An 18,987-nucleotide genomic window follows, 5' to 3' on the forward strand; every position below is an offset into this window, starting at 1 on the left:
CTTTGGTAAAGTCTTATCTAACTTGTTGTACTTTGTTAGCCAGACTCTAAAAAGCAACAATCATGGACTCATTCAATCCATATACTTTCTTCTCACTTTGGTGCTCCTCTTGAGCCCCTGAGGGCTGAGGCAATAGTTTTTGAATTGTGAGGGCCTCAGAACACTCTAGCTGTTCTCACCACTGCTTTGCCAAATTTTTTGTAATTTTAGATGGCATCCCTTGCTGTTCTTGCCACTCATCCACTACCTTATTTTTTCCTTTAGCCTTCCACAGTGCTCTTTACTGGTCCCACTTTTTTCCTTTAGCCTTCCACAGTGCTCTCTGTTGGTCCCCCTTTTCGGCTTGAACAATTTGCTTTGTCTCATATGCGTCTACAATTTCTTCAATGATTACCCCTTTGCTTTTGGTCACTACCCTGACTGGCACTGGTTCAGGTGCCTTTTGTTCAGACACTTTTGGCTTGGCAGCATCGGGCCACTAGGCTGCGAAGTGACCGTACTTCCCATAGGTGTAACAATTTAAGCTTCTTTTTTGGAAGTCTCCTTTGAATTTTCCTTGGCCAGTACCCCCTCGGTATCTTCCTCAAGCCATTTCCAATACCTGTGCCAGTTTCAGTATCTGTAGAAGCACTGTCTCCACCCGCCTTCATTGTTGCAAGATTTTCTAGTGCAATCATTGACATATCTTTTCCATTTTTGAAATGATGAATTCTTATGCCATAGTTGTTCCATACATGGCCATAGGCCTTGCAATATGTGCACTATGAGCATTCATCATATCTGTGATCTCGAGATCTATATCTAAAACACCAGATCTCCATCTTCTTCACCACTGAAGGTCAAACAATCAGCTTGGATATTTCCTCCAGCTTCCTAGTCCATGAACCCTTTTTCTTACCCTTGCCTTTGTCATCTGATTCACTCTCAAATGAACTAGAACTGGTGCTAGATTCCAACTCTTCAGTGATCGACTTACTATCACTGGAATGTTTCTTCCCATGACCTTTCTCCTTTCTTGCTTGATGTTCTAGCTTCAGCACCCTTTGTAACAGATCATTGAACTTATTTGTAGGTGTGGTTACTTCTTGTTCTCTTAGCTTCCTACTTATGAACCCATTTAGAAACCAATCTTGCATGCATTTTTTAGATGGAGGTTCTTGCAGTTGTCTGGTCAATTCCTTAATCTTTTCTACATAGCTTCTGAGAGACAGGGTACCTTGTTTAATCTTTGTTGGAATTAGGGTTGCAAGGAAACGCACACAGCTTGAGAAGACGAAGGAAGCTCAAGGCACACAACAAAGAGTGTATTACTTAGTGTGCAATGGAAAGATAGATAGCCCTAGAGTGATGGGCGTATATCCAATGCACGGGGGAAAAAAACTCCTAAAGAGGGAAAAAATGCCCCGGTGGTCCTAGTGTGTTCACACACATCACTGCCACATGTATATGGTAACATGTGCATGGAAACACACACAAATTGGAGAAGATGAAGGAAGCTCAAGGCACACAACAGAGAGTGTAATGGAAAGATAGATAGCCCTAGAGTGATGGGCGTATATCCAATGCACAGGGGAAAAAACCTCCTAAAGAGGGAAAAAATGTCCCGGCGGTCCTAGTGTGTTCACACACATCACTACCACATGTATATGGTAACAATCCCCCTTGGGAGTGATGCGGTGAACAAGGGTTGGTACGAAGAGTAAAGGGAAGTGCCATGCCCTGAGGACATGATCAATCCACAAAGGGGAGCAAGCCTAAATCTTTGTGGAAAGCTTCAAAATTCTCACGAGACAATGCCTTTGTGAAAAGATCTTCAAGGTTGTCCTATGTTGGCACATAATCCAAACTAATCTCTCCTGCTAAGAGCCTCTCCCTGACATAGTGGTAATGCACCTCAATTTGCTTTGTGCGAGCATGAAGAACTGGATTCCTTGCACCTGCCAATGCGCTCTGACTGTCAGTGTAGATGATGTTCGCAATGTCTTGTCCAACACCCAAATCATCCATAAGGCGTCTGAGCCATACACACTCCACCGTAGCTATGAAGATTCCTTGTACTCAACCTCACAATTGGAAGTGGCCACAATAGGTTGCTTCTTGCTCAACCATGAAATACATGAACTGCCAAGCATGAAACAAAAACCACTTGTGGACACTCGCGTGTCATAACAACCAACCCAATCTGAGTCCCAAAAAGCATGTAAATTTGGTGGCAATGATCCCCCCTTAGGATAAAACAAGCCAAGATCCAAAGTGCCACTCAAGTAGTGAAAATCCTATGGACTTCCTACCAATGCTTAGACCCTTGGCTATTAATAAATCTGCTGACGTATGAGACTGCAAATTGAATATCCGGCCTTGTGTTGCATGCATAAATGAGGCAGCCAACAACAGTTTGGTAAAGAGTGACATCAGCAGGATCACCAGCATCATGTAGACTCAACTTCAAACCTGTTTCCATGGGAGTGGCAATAGGTTTGCAATCCTCAAGTCCAAACTTACATAGCAATGTCTCTATGTAACTTTTCTGTCACAAGGCAATACCACCATCACATTCCTTAAACCGTATGACCAAGTAATGATGCAACAGCCCCAAATCTTTCATCCTGAAAGTAGCATTCAAATCAGCCTTAAATCCAGCAATATGTGCCTCACTGGGACTAGTGATCAGCAAATCATCCACATAAAGAACAACAATGAGAAGTACTTTACCCTCACGCTTGACATACAATGTGCTTTCTGTTGGACTATTACAAAAGCCTCGTTTGACCAAATGAGTGTCATCTTTCTCATACCAAGCACGAGGAGATTGCTTCAACCCATACAAAGCTTTCTTACATGTGCACACTTTGTCCTCTTGTCCTTTCCGGCTTGCGCTTCAACTTGTAAACCCACTTTGTACCTGCACATAAATTCCATGTGTCATTTTCTCTAAGTGCATCATATTTTGACTGCATGGCAACTATCCAATTTTTTGAATTCTGTGCTACATCAAAAGATAGAGGTTTCTCAATATCACATAAGCTAGACACAACCAAAGCATGACAATCTGATGCATAAGAGGCATGGCGAGAACCTGAATGAGTACGGCTAGACAAAGGTGCATCCAATTTACTGAAACACAAAGTGTGCACCAGCCATTTTGGCATACCTCTAGCTTGCTCATTTTCAGCCCTTTCCTCATCAAGTACATCATGTACATCTGCATCAGTAATAGGTCGATCTGTAACACTTTTAAGTGTTGAAATTAGGGTTGCAGAGAAATGTACACAATTGCGAGTGTATTACTTAGTGTGCAATGGATAGCCCTAGAGTATGGGCGTATATATAATGCACAGGGTGCACACAACTGAGAATGTATTACTTAGTGTGAAATGGAAAGATAGATAGCCCTAGAGTGATGGGCGTATATATAATGCACGGGGAAAAAACCTCCTAAAGAGGGAAAAAATGCCCCTATGGTCCTAGTGTGTTCACATACATCACTACCACATATATATGGTAACAAATCCCCCCTGGAGTGATGCGGTGAACGAGAGCTGGCACATGAGTAAAAGGAAGTGCCATCCCCTGAGGACATGATCAATCCACAAAGGGGAGTAAGCCCAAAGCTTTGCGGAAATCTTTCATCTTGAAAGTAGCATTCAAATCAGCCTTAAATTTAGCAATATGTCTCTCATTTGGTCCAGTGATCAACAAAACATCGACATAAAGAACCGAATGAGAAGTACATCACCCTCACGCTTTACATACAATGTGCTTTCTGTTGGACTGTTACGAAAGCCTTGTTTGACCAAATGAGTGTCAACTTTCTCATACCAAGCACGAGGAGATTGCTTCAACCCATACAAAGCCTTCTTACATCTGCACACTTTGTCCTCTTGTCCTTTCTTGACAAAACCACGAGGCTGCGTTACATAAAATATGTCACCATTCAAGAAAGCAGTAACAATGTCTGATTGATGTACATCTCAACCAAAATGAGCTGCCAATGCACATAAAAAACACACAGTAGTCATATGATAAGTGGGAGCAAAAGTCTCTTCATAATCTATGCCTTTTTGCTGTGCATAACCCTTTGCAACAAGTCGAGCCTTATGGCAATTGATCTCACCATTCGGCTTGCGTTTCAACTCGTAAACCCACTTTGTACCAATGGCCTTTTTGCCAGGAGGCAAATCACATAAAGTCCATGTGTCATTTTTGATAAGTGCATCATATTCTGATTGCATGGCAGCCATCCAATTTTCTGAATTCTATGCTTCATCAAAAGAGAGAGGTTCCTCAACATCATGTAAGCTAGACACAGCCAAAGCATAACAATCTGATACATAAGATACATGGCGAGAGCTTGAACGAGTACAACTAGACAAAGGTGCATCCAATTTACTATCACGCAATGTATGCACCATCCATTTTGGCATACCTCTAGCGTGCTCATTTTCAGCCCTTTCCTCATCAAGTACATCATCTACATTTGCATCAGTAATATGTTGATCTATAATATTTTCGGAAACCCCCATAGGCTATACATTTGCCTCATTGGAATTTACATTCACACTTCCACCACTGAAAAGAGGCAACAAAGTGTCATAAATGTCCTGTGAGCTTACATTACTGTCTCTAGTACATGACAGCAAGGGCTGAACAGAATCTTCCACAAACACTACATCCCGTGAAACAAGAATATGTTTTGTTTGCGGATGATACAACCTGTAACCTTTTCTTTCAGCACTATAACCAACAAAAATACATTTGATAGCCTTATCATCCAATTTTCTGTGCTGTGTTTGTGGCACCAAAGCATATGCCAAACAACCAAAAACATGCATGTGCTCAATAGAAGGCTTTCTATCATGCCATGCTTCATATGGAGTAATAGACTGCAAAGCTTTCGTAGGACACCTGTTTAGTACATAAGTGGCACACATGATGGCCTCAAGCCAAAAAGAATGTGGCAAAGGTTGACTTTTGACCATACATCGTGCCATTTCCGTAAGTGACCTGTTTTTCCTCTCAGCAACACCCGTCCAAGTCGCTCAGGCCATGCTTCGAAGGTCTCCTCTAAATAGGCTACGAAAGCCGTTTTCCACGAGGTACCGCCCTTGCACTATTGCCTCTAAAATTGGCGAAAGGGAGCACAACTGCCAACATGTCAAAACGCAGGAGAAGAGGGCGCCGCCGACAAGGTGGGAATTTATTGCATGTGGCAGCTTTCAAAACGCGCAAGAGGGGCGCTGGGCGCAGCGTCTCAAAACACAAGAAAATATGGCGTTTTCTCGTAGAGCCGGGGACAGCGTTTTAAAACGCTAGGACATGAGGGCAAGGGGGACTTTTGCCAACTAGCAGAGATGTTGATTGGGGTGGTGCTCAAAGTTGCTACCACATTAACGTTTTACAACGCTAGGGTCTCCGTGTTCTCTTCTTTAGAACTGCTCCTCCATGCCAAGGGCTTCAAGCACGACCTCGCTTTGATACCATGTCAAAGTCGGCAATGCGGAAGCAAAGAGACCAAGGAGAGTGAGCAAGAGAGGGCATCATTTAGGGTAATTACTGAGGATATAAATATTTTTCCTCTATTTTTGTACACATTTTGATGTGCTTATTTTTCTTATTATCTTTTACATTCCATTTGCTCATCTTGAGTTCCCAAAACTGATGCTCATATGTGCTATGAAAACATCTATTCAAGAATTTTTTCTTGACATTTTCTTTTTGAGACCAAAAAGACGAGATGAATTGATCTGACTAAGGAGCACATATAATCTGGGAATACTCTGTATAAATACTATCTACATCCACAAGTGGAGAGAAGGCATTCCCTAGCATGTGTAGTTGTCTAAACCATGGCATCCACATTACATAACATGGACTCGTCATCTCATTTCATCGTAATTGAGGTTGCCGCACTAGTCACATGCTTCAAAAAACACCATTGCATGTTGTTTATACAAATTGCACATAAAGTTGTATTGATTGAGACCATAACATTGAATAAGTCTAATGAAAAAATTGCTCGCCCTCAACCTTTAAAGGTATAAGGGCACAAACTTTCATTTTTCTTTGTATTATCTATTCAAAATGAAGGATACGTCTACTTTTTTCTAGCTCCACGTTCTTTCTTCCCTTTAATTTAGTGAAAGCTTTTTCCTACCTTTTAGCTACAAGGTCTTCTTTTCTTAAATTTAGGATGAGATCACTAAGGTCCTCTTTACACCAAGTTCCCTTTTCAAAGCCTCCTCTCACACTGCAACCTTCTTTTGCATTCATTTTTATACAAGTTACATACATGTGCAAGACTAGCACAAAGAGTAGAAGCTATTTACCTTGCACTACTGGCTAACAGTCATCGTAGAGCCTTCATATGCCATAGGCAATCTCCTTTCACCTTGGTCATATGCTTGTGATTGTTTGTGCAGTGTGAGACTTGATGATTTCTTCCTGAGGTTAGGTAAGTTGGTGCCAATCACATGACGTGAATTAACAACATAGCGCCTGTTGTGAGGCTGAGTGAATCTTCTCATCTTTCTCAACCATAGCAGGAGCAATTAGGCACAACACTATCGAAGTTACAAACAAGATTTCAATGCTTTCTTAAGAATGCAAGCGGTGAGGATAATGCTATCAAGAAGATGTGCACCGTAAGGCTGCACTTACAAATTGCTACACAAGCTCATTAATCAATCGATGCAATCTGCAGGGACAAGCAGCTTTTATTGATAGTTGTTGACTTCAGCTTGCCTTTAAGCAGAGTGCTTGTTAAACATGTTCTATTCCCTAGTCCCATGGTTCTCAAATGCAAGCAATCAAGTTCAAAGATGCAACTGTGCAAGGGGAAGCTAGCACAAGGCGTATTATAGCATTTGGGTGGCCCATAACAAATACTACTGAGCTACAAAATAATGGCTGTTATCTTTATTTGCATTCATTAATTAATTTGTAATGGGGTGTGTGCGTGTGAGCGAGTGCACGTACACACGGGTTTGACATGGACCTCAAAGATCTATTGAACAAGTCTTGAACAGGTCATATTCACACACACGTGCGCGTGCACCCATGAGAGAAGTTTGAGAGAGAGAGAGAGAGAGAGAGAGAGAGAGAGAGATCAATGTTTTCTCAAGTTTTCCTTACTTTTCATATAAAGAAAGGCCAAAAAAACGTTAAAATGTGTACAATCAGCTAACACCCTCTGAGGCTAATTGAAAAGCAAAGAATAAATCACAAACAAAGACCTTTCCATTTCCTCTGTCTCAAGCAGCAATCGGCTGCTAAGCCTTCAAGTCATCTTTGGAGGGATTCACAGTATTGGCTACAGGGCCCGTAAACCAAAACCTTGCATTCAAAACCCAACTGCCAGTGACAAGCAGAAATATGCCACCCACTGCCACAGGAGTGTAATTCAAATTTTCTGCTGTAATAGGATATTGAATTGGTAATGAGAAGAGTACGCTTATCGTTGCCACCCATAACACAGCCACCCACCCAACAATGACACCACCAAGGGGCCCAAGACTAAATGGGCCACTTTTGAACTTCTTGCGTGCCAAGGTTACCCGGAAGAGCGACGGCAGTGCGTATGCTATATACAGGCCAATTGTGGCTATGGAAACCATAGCTTGAAAGGCAACCAAACTCCCCAGTGACTGTAAGAAGAGCCACGTCTTAGGTCAGGTGAAATTTTCAAACTTCATACTTAGGAAATGGGCAGCTGAATACGAAGATATGTTAAAGAGGATAAATCAGATGATCACAAGTCAGCAGAGACAAATGCTGCTGAGAGCAAGAGAATGTTGTGAATACCAACCTGAACGCTAGCTTGCATGCATCTTAACAATGGAAGACTTAAAATAAAAAGGAAAATTTAAAGCAAAAAGGAAACAAAACTCGTCACAAACACTTCCATAATAAGGGCACTAAGTTACATTTCAATTCCACATAAACCCACTCCATGCACATAAATAAACAGACAATGCACACCATCTACATGATAAGTTGATAGTCACTTTTGAAACTCTTGTAGTTTTGAATTGATGTGGCACTTCACAAGTCATCTGATGTGCAAGCCAAACAAGCAACAAATATTACCGTTAGAGCCATTAGGAATGCTATTCCAGCAGACAGCCACACAGCATTCAAAGGGACCTCCCATCGGTTCACCGAATGCCAGAGATATGAGAAGGGCATTGCTCCATCTCTTGAGAAAGCATAAGCCATCCTACATTAACAAGTGACAAGGATTACTTGTTCCACAAGATTATCATGAAACCAACGTGTGTATAATTTTTAGGGTGCCTATGCCGCCAACAGACGTCCTTACTTGGAGCAGCCATGAGAGGTACACTCGTAGTACATCAATGATCATTTTGATTCATGCAGGAAACAAACCTTCAGTTTGGCAAGCGCAAACAGACACACATACTTGCACATTCACAAGCCCATACAACTTTCCAAAGTCAAGAGAAGATGCACAAATACAGAAGCGTCCAAGCATACCGTGAGTTGCTAGTTATTGAACTCATGCCACAAAAGAAGATGGCAACTGCAACCACACCTAGGCAAATAATCCCCCCGGTGCCGGACCCATACCGGTCTTTGAATGCATCATAAAATACTTGCGCAACAGCGTAACCACCTGCATCGTTTGCTGTGTCCAAAACATGATGCAAGTCGGTGACAGCATAGGTGATACCCAAGAGGTATCCCCATCCAACCACCCAGGAAATAGCCACTGCACTTATGATGCCATATGGGCCATTCTTGTCGGAAGACTTGGTTTCCTCAGACTGTCAAAGTAAACATGCTCTTTACTAGTCCCCTTCAAAAAGTGAAGAAATTCCTTTCTACTTGCAAAACGATGAGAGTCTTACCATGTGAGCCGATGCATCATACCCAGTAATGGTGTACTGGCTCATCAAAAGACCCACAAGGAAAATGTACGGGCTACTGTGTATATGATAACTGTCGTCTTTATTGAAATGCTGAAAGACAAATGAAGAGGTTGCCTTTGTTGGAGACACTGTCGGTATAAGGATCATGAGAACAAAAACTCCTGAAAGAAAAGGACGCTAATTTCGCAATGGTGACATATGACCCCCCCAGCTCTCCAAATAATTCCTCTCATTATCAATGTAGTAGGAAAACAAACAATATTATGAGAAACATAATCATGTGCTTACCAAGAATATTCCACACAACTGCAAGCGATCCAAGATGGGCAAGCCAACCAATGGGAAGGCTGTTCATAGCTGCATGAAGAAAAAGAATACCTCCATGAATGCCTATTACTGCATACTTGGAGGCCATATATCCTCCACCATTAGCACCTCCTGTACTAAGTAAAATAATAACTTGTATAAGAGTTGCCAAAGAATAATCAACGCTTGTCGTCACAGCCCACTGCAGTGCAAATAATTTGTAGCACTTCAGAATAAAGATTAGCTACACTTAAGTAGCTTATGCTTCTTGCAGAACCACTCAAGAAGAAGTGTTGCTAAGACAATAAAAACATGAGGATGCTCACACACACACACACATACAACTTAGTATGTTCATAAAATGTGTGTACACCCCACCAACCAATCGAACAGATAAATGCATAACCACACCTCAATGGTAAGGTTGGGAACACACCTGGCCCACAATGTTGAACCTGCACATGAGAAGCACTCTAGATGAATGTTATAAGCTCAAAAAGAAGGTACCAAAGGCAGTAAAGGCCGCTTTGCCTACCCAAAAAAAAACAGAAAACAAAAATCGAAACCTCATTTAGCTACTTCGTCTACATAAGCAGAACATTGTCAACAATATTATGAAGCTGTCCCTTTTTGCACAAGTGAAAAGAAACCATGATTAGTTGTTAGCCACTATTGAAGCATCACCAAATTTAGGGAAGGGGGTGGGGGAAGCATCATCCCAAAAGGGAACTACGATATATCAGATGCAGGTAAGTAAAGCAAGCTGGTAAGAAAATGGAAACCAAAATAGAAGGATTTGGCCCTGCTCGTCCGAAAATAAGTCTCCTTTCCTAGAAGGGCCTTGTCCAGGAGCAAGGCTTAATTGTATCTCAAACCTTTCAACTTGAAAGTGTTATGAAGAATTCCTTCTGAATTTTTTTTATTTAACAAAATCAGGTACGACTCTTCGAGGGCCAGGGAAAAACTTCATCTTAGCCTGATTCAGAGACAGCCCTCTTGCATGAAGGAGAGACTTTGACAGCCATTGATATGGAACCCCTTGCTATGCATGGAGCATGGACATAGCTGCGACCCCGATCAAAGTTTTGGAATCGGATTCAGTTCTGAAGCTTGCCCGATGGACGGATTGAGTATTACGAGAGGAGGGCTGACTATTCAACTCATGCAGTGATTCAAGCCCATTGGCAACTTCCAGTTGAGCTCTAGGCTCCAGTGTGAAAGGGTACTACACTCACTTAGAGGTGGACTGTTGTCAGAGCATGTACAGAGAAAGAAGAGTACTTCTTTGAGATGCGTGAGGATAAACGGCTCCTCCCATAGTTAGGTGCGAATCTTCCCTGGTCTCGAAGTGCACTTTCTAAAGGATCAGAGCTCTTACAACGGCACTGTGTATCGACCCAGCTCCTCGAGAGGCAGTCAGAAAGGGGCTGGAGGTTGTGGTACACTGGGGGCACAAGCCGCACAACCGCTGGTGTATCTATAAGGAGACCACGGGGAGTGGCTGTATATGATCCCTCCATCCCCCTGACCATCTCAGAGTACCTTCCATCTTGTACACTGCATGCTTTGGCCATCACATCTTTGACAGCTAGACAAGAGACTATAGCAGAAGCAGTGAAACATTGTCGTCAGCAGGACCTCACTGGAGGTTCTCTCTTGAATTTTTGGACCCATCTTTGGACTAGCCACTAGTCTTGCAGGTTACTGTATTCAAGTGGCTGGTTGCACAGAAAAGGACCGGTGGGTGTCAAGCTTGCTTATCATGAACATCCATTGGTTCATCTTGGGTATGGGCATCGAATTGAGAATTAGCACTACTGCCCACGGGCACGGGAGGTTTAACTCAGGAGTCTTCACATTAACACCTTTATTCTTGCAGACATGACCTTCATTTGGAAGGCTTGAGGAGTAACACATAAAACCAAAAGACGATGGAACAACCAAAGTGGCTAAAACTACCTCCGCCAAAGTGGCTAAGAAATATATCTACCAAGATACAGCTGCATTGTGAGCTCATTCACACCATCCAAGAGTGGTGGCAACAGGCAAGAAAGCATCAGGACCATAAGATTTTGCCGTGAATGAAGCACCAAGAGTCACTGGAACACAGTATCCTAGAAGCGTGCTCTACACTTAGGTAGCCAAGATCTCTACCCCTTCTCTAGCATGAGCCCCCATGGTTATTGCAAGCCCAAGAGTTAGAGCCAAGATACGCAGGGAAACACCTCCCCGCTGCGCCCTCTCCCGGATCCTGCGAATACACCACTAGAAAGAAACCTAAGACAGCCATGAGTAAAACCCACGTCCCATAAAGACAGGGACCCATGAAGGAACATACCATAGGCAAATTCGACCTGCTAAGGAGTAAAATCTATGGAGGGCTGACCAGCCAATTGTGAGGGAGGGTCTTTTACACACACTCAATTTGCACTCTCATGAGCAGGGCGCCTTCTACCTTGAGAATCTTTGTATCTATTTTAACATTAATGCAATAAACAAACACCGACAAGCCTCCCTATTTAGGGGCCAGTACTGTGTAGGGGAGAAACTCGACCTCACCATCTCTCTCTATCCCTCTCTCTCATTCTCTCTACCGATCCGACTCCAGATCTCTTCTATATGTGATATGTTAACTCTACATTAGAACTATCTATTTATTGTAAGCTGAAAAATCTGTTTATCCATTATCACCTGGGCATTAAAAAAATTGTATCAATCTATAAGCTATCAATCAATATACACTAATATTATTCGAAAATTCGCGAATAAGTCAAGTATTCGTGAATAATACCGTATTATTCGTATTATTTTCATTATTCGAAACGTTTTATGGAACGCAAATCTACATAAAAGATCACAAAATCACGTAAAATTTCCTAACAGAGTGACAGTCAAAAGAAGATAAGCTATTCCTTCTTGAAGAAATGTTCCTAGCGCAAGATGCTAGTTTCAAAGAAGATTTCTTGAGGACTGCGGACTTCCAATATGAACTCCTATAGACTCCTCAAACTTTACTAAAGAACTAGAGATTCCTTTCTCTATGGCTTTGAGAAGGCAAGAGTCGTCCGAGGAAAGGAGCCCATATATAGTACCTCTAGAGACGAGGTCTTTCAAGGATTTAGAAGGAAGAATAGAATAAATTGGTAGTAACTACATGACCCAAAGCTCCATTCACATAAGAAGAAATAACAGCTTTACTATAAGGACAATCAATAGCAGAGATAGCTACCTCTCTTGCGCTTTAAGAGTGCATCTGAAATCACTATAGTTAAAAACTTCTCTGTGACTAGATGGTTGGAATTCGCATCGTGGCTTGCGCCACTTGACAAACTCCCACGATCTTTGGGTGGTTCGGTCTTCGAGGCTAGAATTTGGGCAAGCAATTCTTGAGTGCGTAGCTCCCTTCGAGCTTCACGCTCAGCCTCCAAGGCTACGGCTCGTGCTGCCGCTTCCTCCTCTTGTAGTTATTTTCTTTCTTTTCTTGCATCGCGTTCGCATTCTAAAGCAATGCGATTTTCTTCTGGTTGTGCGGCAAATCTTGCGTTTCTGTCTTCGCGCTCGCGGTCCTTGGCTTCTTGGTCTGCGGCCATTCTTGCAATTCTGTCGTCGCGCTCGCGGGCTCTTTCGTCGCGCACACGGTCCTGAGCAGACGATTTGCTTCTTGTCTATCCATCATGGCCATCATCTGCTTGACCATTGCCTCCATAGGGTTTAGTGCACTTGGTGGCGTAGATGGCGAAGGGGGAGGGTTGAAGAAATCATCACGAGTCTTCGTCGCCTCTCTCATGCTCATCACCTGTATGCGAAGTATCCATTCCGCTTCGGGTGACGACCATGCACTATGATCTTGGGTTCTTAAGTTCGCGAGGAACTGGGGTTCTTGAGGGTCTTGAGGTTCTTGATTCTTGAGGGTTTTGGGTTCTTGAGGTTCGTGAGGTTCTTGAGGTTTTCTTTCGCTTGCAATTCGCGTTGGAGAAGTATCTTCTCTTCACCCAAGTTCTACTCTTTTCTGCGGGCGCACCCCTTGGCGGCCTTGCACTCACACCAAGTTTGCTTTTTCCCACCTCACGTCGATTGGCCGGCCGCTAAGTGCACGGTCCGCTCTCAATGAGTGAAAAGAGACACAAGGGGAGGCTGGACAAGCCCTTCTTTCTTGGGATTCCTGTCACTCTTCAACAAAACACGATTAGGAATCGCCATGCCCAAGTAAACTTGGGTTCGTGCGACCGCAACAAGCAAAAAAATTCTTGTGGTTCTTGTGGTTCTTTCCTTGAGTAATGCAGAACACTTTCAAAGCTCTAATACCAATGTAAGGTGCAGCGGAATGAATGTTGTATTTTCTCAAGATTAGTGATCTTTATTGCTCAAGGTTCCTTTTAGTTCTTAGGGAAGGAGAGAGCCTTCCGTCTTCATGGAGAGTGCTATGATCACGAACAAAGTGAGTGGATATTGTGCGTGCAAGTGAATGAGACTGAGAGAAGGAGAGAGAAGAGATACGACACCCGAGAGGTTGTAAAACCCTCCTCCGAAGGCCCCACTCTCGTCGGCGAGAGTGGTCTAACTTTGATTGCACAAAGGTGTACAATGCGTATGCAATGGACTGATGCAATGGGACTATGCCGATGACCACTACGGTGATGACGACAACGACTTAGACTGAAATCTGTGATCTTCTAATCGCTGATTTTCGTGGACTGTTTCGGGGCTGAAATTCTCTGTTTTTGTCGAAGGTTCTGTGCTGAATAAAAACGCTGAGGTGATGCACCTTATGGCTGCGTTTTTGGGTCAAAGTACTAGGCTGAAAAACGCTGGATTAGCAGGGTTTTTCCATGCTGAAAATGGCAGCATCTGCAGGTATTCTAGCGTTAGTAGTTGGCTGGATTTTCTGCTGTAAAAACACTACCATAAGCTGCGTTTTGCAAGGCTGAAAAGCTGATGGAAACGCTGGTATCTGCTGCTGGTTTGCAATCCCAAAAACGCTGGGACTTGGGGCTGCTGCTGATGGTCAAAAACGCTAAGGGCTGAGGCCCGTGGGTCGCGGGAAAACACCAGAGAATGGCACTTGATGGCGATGCTGGATCTGGGAAGCTGTGGGAGAAAACACCAGGTATGGGGAGATGGTGGCGATGCTAACTGCTGGGGTGCTGAGGGGGGGTACTGCTGAGAAGTTGCCTCTTGAGCGGAAAGCTCCTGCTACCTCTTCTGCCAATTACTGCTAACTTGGGTTTGCTTATATATTAACTTAGCAAAATTGCCCTACCTACTTTTGTTGGAAAGTCACTTAAAAATAATAAGTGAAAATAACCAAAAATAGGAAAATATGCTAAATGCATTGGAAAATTCCCCTAACTGATGCTAATGGATTCTGATGGAAATTCCGATGATCCTGCTGTGTGCAACCGGAGGATATGCATCTATGCTAAGTGACTAGGCATGCACGGTCTACGAATAGACTCACAAAAGTGCCAGATCACTGCTAATCTAAACTAATCTAAACTGACCTGACTGACGGGAACCCTGCTATGGTGTAGCTTGTCCACGGACATTAGGGTTGGGATGTGTCACGTGACAATCAAATTCCAGCTTTTCCTCCGTGACTTGGAGCCGAAGTGTCCTAGACACCGTTTCATACTCCTCAAGCAACTTCGTGAGAACCAAAGCAGCTAACTGAGTACTCATCAGTGCACTTTTCATAGCACACAATTGATCATGAATAACTTTAGCATTCATAAAAAATGATTGCATGGAACTTCCTCATGCAAAGTGGATGGCAAATAGCTGTCCAAGAAGGGAGACTGCTCGCATCCTAGAATCCCGATCAAACATTCCGACGAGCTTGAACCACATATCGTTGGTAGTCTTTAGAGTTTGAATGGCTGGAGAAATGTCCTTTGTAAGAGATTCCGCAATGGCCGACATTGCCTTCGCATTCACCGCATCCCAATTGACAGACGATTTGAGATATTCGTCATCTGGAAGGCGGGTGTACCTGTTGTAGGGATCCCTCGTGGGACGAGGCTCCGAGCCGTCAACAACATCCCATAAGCCTTTCCGTGAGAACCAGAGTCGCATGATCAAATTCCAATAGTTATTGCCGTTCAATTTGTCGATGGCGCTCGAGCAAGGGGGGGTCATGATGAAGTTGCAAGATCTGGAACTTCGGGAAGCCTTCTCGCACTCCAAGGGTGGCCGCGCAAACCAAGCCGCAAGATGTCCAAGCCGCTTTTCCACTACATTGCTTATCCCAAAGCCCTCCGAAAAAAACTGCTATCCCTCTCTTCGGAGCTCGGCAGAGTCTCCCCGTTCTCCAAGCCTCTCTGTGGGTGGCCCCTAATGGCGTTTCAAACGCTATTAGTTGTGGCACTTGGTAGAAGAAGCAAGGGCCAGGTAGGCGGGGATTACTTGCCGACGGACGGCGTTTTGAAACGCTGTCGCAATGGGGAAGACTGCCGTCGACTCCAAGACACACCACCGTCGACAGCGTTGCAAGGGTGACGTTTCAAAACGCACACGCCCGGTAAGCCAAGGAGCCCGCCAGCAATAGCGTTTCTGAACACTACCGATAGAGGAGCGAGGACTTCGCCAAGGCACTAGCATTTTTCATAGGGTCAACGACACCGGTTGGGCAGCGTTTTGGAACATTGGGGACAGCAAGGAATGCCGACGACGTCGAGTGGAGGGCAAAATCACTGGGTCTTCTCTTCTCAATGGTGCTCCTCCACCGAAGCTCTTCAAGCACGACACTGCTCTGATACCATGTCAAGGTCAACGATGCGGAAGCATAAAGACCAAGGAGAGTGAGCACGCGAGAGAGAGAGAGAGAGAGAGAGAGAGAGAGAGAGAGAGAGAGAGAGTCTCCTGAACCAATCAATCTTTGGCAATGAATAACTGGATGTGTAATAGAATAGAGGCAAGGGGTTGCTTATATCATAGTTACCCGGAACGGGAACGGGAACGGGAGGGTCTAGAACGGGATGGGAACGGGACGGTCGACTAGAGTAAGGCGTGAATTACCTCCATTCAGCTTAGTCACAAATCAACTCCTAAACAACCCCAAAATTGCCCCTAAATCTGCCCCCAAACCTGCCCTCAAATTGCCCCAAATATATCCCCCAAACAGCCCCAAATTTGCCCCCTAATGCCGACTTTTTTGCCCTCAAATGCCTACTTTTGCCCGTTCCGCCGTTCCGCCCCATTGTGGAACACCGTTCTGGTTACACCCCGTTTTGGAAGGGGTTCATTCTCGACTCCGTTTCAGGAACGGAACTGGTCTGGAACGCCGTTTCGGAAGGTTTGGGCTGCATTCCGCCCATTCCCTGTTACACTGGCTTATATACTAACCTAGATAAATTACCTGACCCAGACTTTGACAAATAAATGAAATAAATACCTAAAAGCGAAAAGAAATAATGGGACCACATTGGGCAGTTTACTTGAAATGCCAAAACTCTAACAAGAGCCTCATAGGCTTACATCATGTGTGACATACCTTAACTCAAGGTGGTGATTACCATGATTTATGGGAGAAAAGGCAATGCCAACTCGTGGGGTGCTTTATATGGACTAATGATTCATGGATGTAATTGGACACAACACAGGTTGACACGACCACCTAGAGGGGATGCACACCAAGGGGCAAGGCTTACCCTATAATTTCTTGTGACTTAAGCCAAAAGAAGTGTTACCTTCTTGCAAGCTCTTTCCCATAGCACGACATGCAGGGAAACCAGTGCAATTTTACAATATATATTCAAACTTCAACATACACCTAGCACCCGAATCATATTCTTCCTTAAAACACATTCCACCAAAAGAAAAACTTTGTACCAGCCCGTTATCCATGATGCGAAAGGCCCCCATTCTTTGCCTGCGAGATGATAGCTCCAGAAGTAAAGGCCTCCAGAGGTGGGATATGCAGAGCATATCTCTGCCATGGAGAGGGCAACGCACATAGTGAAGGATCCAGCAATGAGCCATCCATACACCATGGAGATTGGTCCTCCATAAGCAAGCCCGGTGTTATACAAGGTGGTAACTCCAGTGAGGATGGAGATGATGGAGAAGGAGAAGGCAAAATTTGAAAGTACCCTGCAAAACAAAATAAGATTACACCAGGATGACACATCAATATTACAAGGTATTAAATTTCATGCAGTGCACATTAACAGATACAGAGGAGCTATTGTCACATCAGTAGTACTAAAGTCAACTTGCATCTACTGGGCATCATTAGATAGTTAGATCCCACATCAGAAAATGTGATCTGAGTATTTGCTCAAGCAGAGAAAATAAAAAGGAGCAAATCTAACTCCCAGACAGTACTTAGGCTGGGTTCAGACAACACGAAGGCAAAGGAACTCTCGTCTTCTGAGCTGGCAGCCAGGGATTTGCAAGAAGCAGCACCCTTCAGTCTCCAGGCCCACCTCGCTTCTTCCGACCCACCAGCCCTCTTAAGAACACTCTACCACCTGTATCTTTGCCAAGATTGGCTGAGCCACCAATCAGCTGTTTTCTTCCCTTGGCGCTGTCGTGTAAACAACACAGAGCTGCATGCTCTGATTGCCTCCGCTCCTGTCTGAACCCAACCTAGTGTGTGTGGGTTTGTTTTTTTTTGGTGGTTGGGGGGGGGGGGGGGGGGGGCGGCGAGAGAGAGAGAGAGAGAGAGAGCCCTTACGAGAGGTCACGTTTAAGCTCCTGCTTGTAGCCAAGCTCCTTGAGACGCTGCTGGCCAGAGTCCTCCATTGCCACACCCTTCAACGCTTTACCAGAGTTTAATGGCTTCGACAGCAGTGCAGCACGCAAATTTTCCATGCGTGGGATCCGCCTTTTGACTGAAAACTTTATGCACAAGTGCAGACAAAAGTCAAGAGTCGAGACTAGAGACTCCAAGAGGAAAGGACTCTCTCTGTATTTTGTATCTACACTATACTTGTTATTTGCTGCTTTATTTCCTCGGCGGCTTGTCTCTTATTGCTGTTGCTTCTTAGACTTTCAACTTGGTACACATGAAAGAGGCGGTTCATGAGAGCAATGGATAGATTGTTATCAATGGACCAAAACTTGCCAATTGTCACTCTCAAACCCCACCAATAAAACCGGTGTCTCCCGAGCATCACGTGGAAGCCTCTTGGGCGCCCTCAAAAGTCAGGAAATTGCATAACGAGGCTGCCTAATTCACAAACAAGGTCATATAAAAGAATTTGTCCGTCATCAGTTTACACAACAAAGTGGTTGGTCAAGTGGTTAGAGAGACTAATTCTAATTGCACATGTTGCATGATCCAACCTTGCCAAGGCATTTCTTCTGAAAAGTATAACGTGTTTAGCACGCCCATTCTTTGGGCGAGGGGGAGGTCGCCCATCATGTGCACATCGTCGCCCGTGACTAAACTACCGTCCAAGCTCCAACTCCCGCCTGAACATTTTGTGTGTGGAGCACTTCGGTGGTCCTCCCTTTTGTCTACCAAGAAAGGGTGAAAGTTTTTTTTTTTTTTTTTTTTGAGAGAGTAGAACTTTGAAATTACAACACACAAACCCAACCCCCGTAGGTGGAGGCAACCCGACTCGTAAGGTGAGTCATCCCAACCGGGTTAGGGTGGTCAATTTATCATTTGGACTAGGGAAACAGCCCCTAAGGGCTACATGTCATACGAGTTGTCAAGGGGGTTTGAGCCCAAGACCTTTGACACAAGGGGCTCTTGCTCTACCAACTCTAAGCGTGCATGCACAAAAGTAGGCTCAATCCACATCACGCCAACCCACTCCTTCTCGATGAATGACACCCCCCTTGCCAA

At 44.2% G+C, this 18,987-nt stretch overlaps 1 protein-coding gene across 2 annotated transcripts; it reads right to left on the reverse strand.

The window, feature by feature from the left end:
• Positions 1–7,111: 7,111 nt before the first annotated feature.
• BAT1 (bidirectional amino acid transporter 1) lies at positions 7,112–18,129 on the reverse strand. Of its 2 annotated transcripts, XM_086500839.1 has the most exons (8): positions 17,869–18,129; positions 17,022–17,282; positions 9,631–9,649; positions 9,177–9,396; positions 8,868–9,049; positions 8,494–8,783; positions 8,086–8,215; positions 7,112–7,643 (listed from the first exon to the last, which is right to left on the reverse strand). In XM_086500839.1, the coding sequence occupies exons 1-8, from the start codon at positions 18,003–18,005 to the stop codon at positions 7,269–7,271; spliced, it is 1,614 nt and encodes a 537-aa protein (XP_086356965.1). In that variant the 5' UTR covers positions 18,006–18,129; the 3' UTR covers positions 7,112–7,268. The 2 variants fall into 2 exon arrangements, with proteins under 2 accessions (XP_086356965.1, XP_086356966.1); XM_086500840.1 differs by lacking the exon at positions 9,631–9,649 and having other exon boundaries at positions 17,869–18,006.
• Positions 18,130–18,987: the final 858 nt, after the last annotated feature.

The sequence above is a fragment of the Adiantum capillus-veneris genome, chromosome 25 (assembly GCF_014529385.1).
Source record: "Adiantum capillus-veneris isolate H3 chromosome 25, ASM1452938v2, whole genome shotgun sequence".
NCBI classification, from domain to species: Eukaryota; Viridiplantae; Streptophyta; class Polypodiopsida; order Polypodiales; family Pteridaceae; genus Adiantum; species Adiantum capillus-veneris.

Coding starts and splice junctions, on each gene's coding strand:
- BAT1 (XM_086500839.1), bottom strand. CDS start 18,005: ATGGAAAATTTGCGTGCTGCACTGCTGTCGAAGCCATTAAACTCTGGT. Junction 9,050..9,176: donor AGTTGTGTGGAATATTCTTG/GTAAGCACATGA, acceptor CTTTTCTTTCAG/GAGTTTTTGTTCTCATGATC. Junction 7,644..8,085: donor CATTCCTAATGGCTCTAACG/GTAATATTTGTT, acceptor CTCTTCTTACAG/TCACTGGGGAGTTTGGTTGC.